General features: G+C 49.7%; 1 protein-coding gene across 13 annotated transcripts in view; it reads left to right on the top strand.

Annotated features, from left to right (window-relative positions):
• Positions 4,725–5,894, top strand: part of DNM1 (dynamin 1) — a 62,148-nt gene continuing 60,978 nt past the window's right edge. For 7 of the 13 annotated variants that reach the window (XM_021414290.1, XM_021414291.1, XM_021414289.1 and 4 more), the window contains exon 1: positions 4,880–5,040. In XM_021414290.1, the coding sequence (XP_021269965.1) occupies positions 4,880–5,040 (161 nt within the window). Of the gene's footprint in view, positions 5,041–5,894 lie in introns of all 13 variants that reach the window. The other 6 variants (XR_002443707.1, XR_002443705.1, XR_002443704.1 and 3 more) reach the window with 1 other exon arrangement.

Here is a 5,894-nt window from a genome sequence, read left to right as displayed (position 1 = left end):
TCTTAATGGACTATAATATTCAGCTTCTTTCCTCGTATATATTCTGGCTTCTGTGGAGCTGCATTAAAGACAAACCTTACCCATAGCCCTGTGTTCTTCTTGAAGGATTCTCAGACCAGTTCCGCATATTCCCTGTTTCAGAACAGAAGAAAAATAGTCACTGCTATATCCTGCAAGATACTGTATTTGAAAAATCACAAAAACAATCACAGAATTGAAGGGACCTCTGGAGATCACCAAGTCCAACCTCCTGCTGAAGCAGGCTCCCTACAGCAGGTTGCATCCAGGCAGGTCTGAATTTCTCCAGAAAAGGAGACTCCCCCACCTCTCTGGGCTACCTGTCCCAGTGCTCCGTCACTCTGACAGTAAAGGAGTTCTTCCTTGCGTTATGTCATGGTTTTATGATTTTCAGTTATTGGTATTCCACATCATAACATCATGTAGTGTATGTACCTGGTTCTCAGAAGAGAAGGACTACTACATTCCCCAGGGGACTTTGTCCCCTGTTACTGTTTTCCAGTCAGAGGGAAAGATAAAAACTCGCAGATCACAGGATCTTGTTCTCTTTCCGCCCGTCTCTCGTCGTGGTAGCACCTCGCTCCCCAGCTGTCTTATTGTTGGTATTAGAGTAAGGCCTACCTTGATCTTTGGACATTCTCTCTCATTGTATTGGATTTATCAGCTTAAATTGTAATTATATTGTATTATGGTGTGTCACTTCGCATTTCAATATCTTATTTAGTAAATTAGTTTGTTTCTCCTCAGATTGTTGCCGCTGTTTTTTTTTTAGGCCCATCTCCCTACCCTTTTTCCCTTCCCCGGGGCATGGGTCCATTGGTCCCCTGCCCCATTTGCCACAGAACCAGGCCAAATGCCCGTAAACCGTTGATATATTAAAATAGAACTTCCTGTGTTGCAGTTTCTGCCCATTGCCTCTTGTTCTACTGTTGCTTCCCACCAAAAAGAGTCCACCCCCACCAACCTGACTCCTGCTCAGGAAGGACAGAATCCAGCACTCAAGCGTCTCTTTCTAATTATGCTAACTAAACTAGGAGATCTATCTGCATGTGGTGACAAAGATAGTACACAAAACTGTCTTTATGTTTATTTATGGCACAAATATTTGTGTTGCTCACGTGCATGTCCACATATTCCTATTGAGGAATTTTCATATTCAATTTCATATTTATAGCACCTGTAAAAATCTCTCTTCCACAGTTTCTTTTGACTATGTCATAAGTTTCTCTATGGTAGAACTAGCTTTTTCTGTGCACTCCAGCTTGAAAAATTCTGTTTTATTTCTCAAACATTGCTGTTCTTCAGTATTTCCCCAAAGGATGATCATGTAGTTGTCTTTCTCCTACAGCCTATACGTGCTGCTGCATAAGCCACAGGCAGGAGGTAGAACAGAATCAAAAGGCCTGTGTGTTACTAACATCCTTACAGCTAAGGTCCTTGCAGGAAAGAAAATGGAAGGCTTTAGGACTGCGATTTTAAGTGTGCCTGCAGTTCTCATTTTCATCAATGGGAGGTGTAAGTTACCTAGAGCTTATCAAAAATCAAGCCTCACTCTGTTCAGTGAGGAGTTTGTGTCTGACTGGGCTGTAGGACTACAACTGTTGCTGAAATGCTTAGACAGACCCCATTATACTAATGAGTTCTCATAGGAGTAACACTGCAGGCGTATACTGTATTCTCACTTCTGAGTGCAACAGCAAAACTGAGGAAGCAATTTTTTTTTTTTAAACTTCTGCAAGAGTCCTAATAATATTGATCTGCTAAGAAACCTGTGCAAAATTCAGCAATGTTTCTGCCCATTTTTACCATGTTTCCTCCTTCCCACCTTTCTTGTTTACTTGAAGAACACCCTGACAGCTCCCTCCTGTCACTCTAGAGGGCTTCTGTCCTTGGAGATCTTAATAAGCTAGATAAATGACCCCTAGATGATAGGACCACATATTTCTAAGGTTTAAGCGTCAGTTTCATAGAGAGAAAAATAGAGTAACTATATGAAAAAATACCTGCAGATATGTCATACTTGAGAATTTCTCCTTAACCAGCAAGGCAAGCTGCTGTTCCTGCAGTCTTAAATGTCAGCTGTTGACCTAGCATGCTATCAACATCCTTTCACAAAAGGAATGTATTCATTTTAGCTTCCCCGTGAAGTGGTATAATTTTGAACAATTATTTCTGGATGTAATACTATAATGGGATGGAAAGTACCACAATCATAACAGGGTGGCAAATTCTTTAACTACAGCAGATAAGAACGAGCCCAAATGCAGAAATGAAGGAGAAGTGCTGCTTACCTTTGGAAAGCCTCAAGTATGCAAAGACCTCTGGCAAGAGATACCCTCACCTCCACTGCCAACCCTTAAATGAGGTCTGGGAAGGGGTGGATCCTGGTTCCATGCCTTCCAGTCACTCAGATGCATTGCATGCACCTGAGCTCCCCTGGGTTGGCCCTGCCTTCCCACCTGGTGCTCAATCACTGGTTCAGGCCATGACTTAGCATTTCTGCTACACTGGACTAACACACTCTCACTAAGAACAAAATACCTGCTTAAAATACTAAGGAGTAAAATATAATCTGTGTTGTTTAATGTTTCTATTATTAACAAAAACTGCAGTTATCACACCACATATAATTGATTTAATAGAAGCATTAGAGACAGGTGTGGATTCACAAGGATAAGTGCAAGGAAAGGAGGAAAGTCAAGTCCCTATAAGCACTAACGAGGCAGTAAGCATTGACACCAGCTAGCAGCAAGAACAGGACTTCTCCTGAAGCAACAAAGGAGGAGGAGCCAGTAAGTGAACCACACAGCTAACAAGGCAGCAGCCTTAGCAACCAGTGCTTAGTCCCACCACATCCAAGGAAGACAAGCAGGATGGAGACAGCTCAGCAGAGGCCCAATCAAAGCAAAGAGCAGTGATAAGGCAGGTGTAAGGCCAAGCTAGGAAAAGCTGAATGCCAGCACTAGTACCAGTGATTTCTAGGCAACTTAACAAGATATAACTAATATCAAGCTAAGATAGCAACTTCTCAGTTAGAGGAGAATCAAGTGGCTCTATAGACACGCAGGGATGCAACTGAGGAAGTCAACACTCCTCTATAATTCCCTCAAGCAGTTATAGCCTTGGGCTGACTTTAAATAGAGCTCCCAGGCCCACAGAAGCTTCAGATGAAGCTAGTAAGCAATCAAGGCTTATTAGCACAGCTGTTGTATTATGAGATATGTAGCGAGGTAGCTTTCTTTTCTGTAGTGAACTTAGAGCCGTGCAGTTAAACTTCAGGCTATGCCAACTTCTAGGAATAAAGCAATTTTCTTCTCATGGTTCTTTGTGTAATGCTTCAAAAATCCTTGTGGTATGAAGTATCCTAAACACCAGCTCTGATCCAGAGAGGAAGGTGACATCACGCTTTAAATTTCTGATGTTCTTTGGTCTTTGTGGTGACCTCTAAATAAGAGCAGCTATCAACTTTTGCAGGAAAAGCAGTGTTCAGAATGGTTTAGAAGATGCTCAAAGACATTTGTCTATAGCATCTATTGAGTTTCCTTTGCTTGTTTCTTGATACATGCCGGGAAGAAAAAATAGCATCAACAGCCCCCAAAACAACCCACGTATGCCCTACTATAACGTTACCTATGCAGATGGAGCAGATCTGCTCTCTTCCCCTCCTTCAGCTGTCCGACCTGCGCACTGGTGATGCTCCCAAAGCATTTTGCTTGAACATCTTTCCCGACACAGTGAGGCAAATGGATCCCTCCACACGCCTGTTGGTTTCTCTGTACGCCCCGGTCGGTATTTCTGCACAGATTACATTCGACAGACATCTGTGAAACTTTGCTTAGCAGCATTAAAATTAAAAAATGTATCACGAAGCACACAGCTCCGAATCTGTTGCAGGTTTCATTGCTCCTTCCCCCCCACCACCCCCACCTCAGAGCTGTGAACAGGAGCGCTGGGGAGCGCGGACTGAGCGGTGTGACACGCAGCACCCCCTGCTCTCCTGAGTCACTGCATCCACCCATTTCTCAGCGCCTGCTTTCACTGCTGCACTTTCAAATCACGTGGCCTCGTGTTATATTTTTGATAAGAAAGCAACTATTTGGAAAGGCTAAAGACAATTTCATCTGTTAAAAGTCACTATTCTACAATAGAAGGAAAATGTAAGTACATAAAACGAATCCCTTATTTGCATTTCTGTACAACAAGCATAGCAACAGCAGCAGCAGCACCTACTCTTTTGCAGCAGTAAGCAGAGATCAGTGTGTTTTCCATCCATCTTTCAGCGAGGATGAAGCAGCAGAAATGCAGAAGTATTGCTGTAGGCCCCACCTGAAGCAGCTCGGGGGTCTGTGTACCACGGCAACGCCACAGGTGCCACCCTGCCACGGGGCGATGGGCTGTGTGGGCTCAGAACCTGCAGGTGTAGCACTGAACTACGTGGACACATAACCCAAATCCTGACAGAACATCTACCGTGCAGCAAAAACCATGCTGCAGGAGGGATAGAAGCCCCACCGGCCCCCGACCTGACCGTGCCTCGCAGGTCCCAGCACCACGCAGCCCGGACCCGGGGGCGCCCCGCACACCGCCGCAGGCCTGTGCTACCCAGCGGCCCCGCAGGCGGCGCCCTCACGCGGACTACAACTCCCAGGGTGCAGCGCGGCGCCCGCAGCCTTAAGGCGCCCCCCTGTGGCGGCGGCTCGCGCGGAGGAGAGCTGAGCCCGGGCAGCAGCGGGCGGCGTCGAGCGGGGCTGAGCGGCGCGGGCTGGTGCCCAGCGGCCGGGCGGGGAGGGTCGGTACCCGCCGCTGCGAGGGCTGAAGCGGGCGGTCAGCGGGAGCGAAGAGCCGCGCCGCCACCGCCGCCATGGGGAACCGCGGGATGGAAGATCTGATCCCGCTGGTCAACCGGCTGCAGGACGCCTTCGCCGCCATCGGACAGAACGCCAACCTCGACCTGCCGCAGATCGCCGTGGTCGGGGGGCAGAGCGCCGGCAAGAGCTCGGTGCTGGAGAATTTCGTCGGGAGGTACGGGGTGGGGAGGGCTGCGGGGCGTCCCGGGCGGTGCGGGGCGCGGGCAGAGCTGCGAGGGGTGCGCGCGGTGCGGGGCGCGGAGAGCGCGGTGCTTGCGGCAGAGCCGCGGGGTGCGCGGGCAGCGCGGGGCGCGGGCGAAGCCGCTGGGTGCACGAGCGATGCGACGCGTGCACAGCGCGGTGCACGGGCAGGGAGCCGCTGCGCGCACGGGTGGTGCAGCGCACGCACGGCGCGGTGCACAGGCAGAGCCGCGGGGTGCGCGCAGTGCGGGGCGCTGCGGTGCGGGGAGGGGGAGGGCTCCGCGGTAGAGCCCCCGCTATTGCCGCAGCTCGGGGCTGGTGGGAGCCCCCGTTACATAACGGGGCACAGCGGCCCCTAAACATTCCCCCCTCCCCGGTCGGGTGCCGCTTCGGGAGCGCGTGAAGTTGGGGGTCGGTCTGCTCCGTGTTCCCCCCCCCCCCCCCACCATGGTGGGTGCCACGTCTGGAGCTGCGGGAAGGACGGGGCTCTCCCTCCCCTGTGCCCGCATCCCCGCTGCTACCATTTTGTGGCAGGCGATGCACCGCTGCCTTCCCTTCATGTGACCTTCGCATTCATCATCTGCAACTTGAGTCAATGGCAGCCCGGTGATCTGCTCCAGCGCAGACACACAACACCTGGGGAGGGGTTGTTCCTCAGCTGTGCTGACCTCCTTAATTAATTGCATTCAGCCATACGCAGGTTTAGCTATCAAGGTATTTTGTGATGCTGTAAGCAGCTTGCTGTTGCCTTGTCTGAAACAGCAGCTGCTGTGATACCTGCTCAGATGCTTGCGTGGGCTTTTCTTTATCAGAAAACTGTATTTATGA

This window comes from Numida meleagris, chromosome 16, assembly GCF_002078875.1.
Source record: "Numida meleagris isolate 19003 breed g44 Domestic line chromosome 16, NumMel1.0, whole genome shotgun sequence".
Taxonomy (NCBI): domain Eukaryota; kingdom Metazoa; phylum Chordata; class Aves; order Galliformes; family Numididae; genus Numida; species Numida meleagris.
The sequence above is the reverse complement of the archived record's forward strand: the minus strand, read 5'-3'. Positions and strand labels throughout refer to the sequence as shown.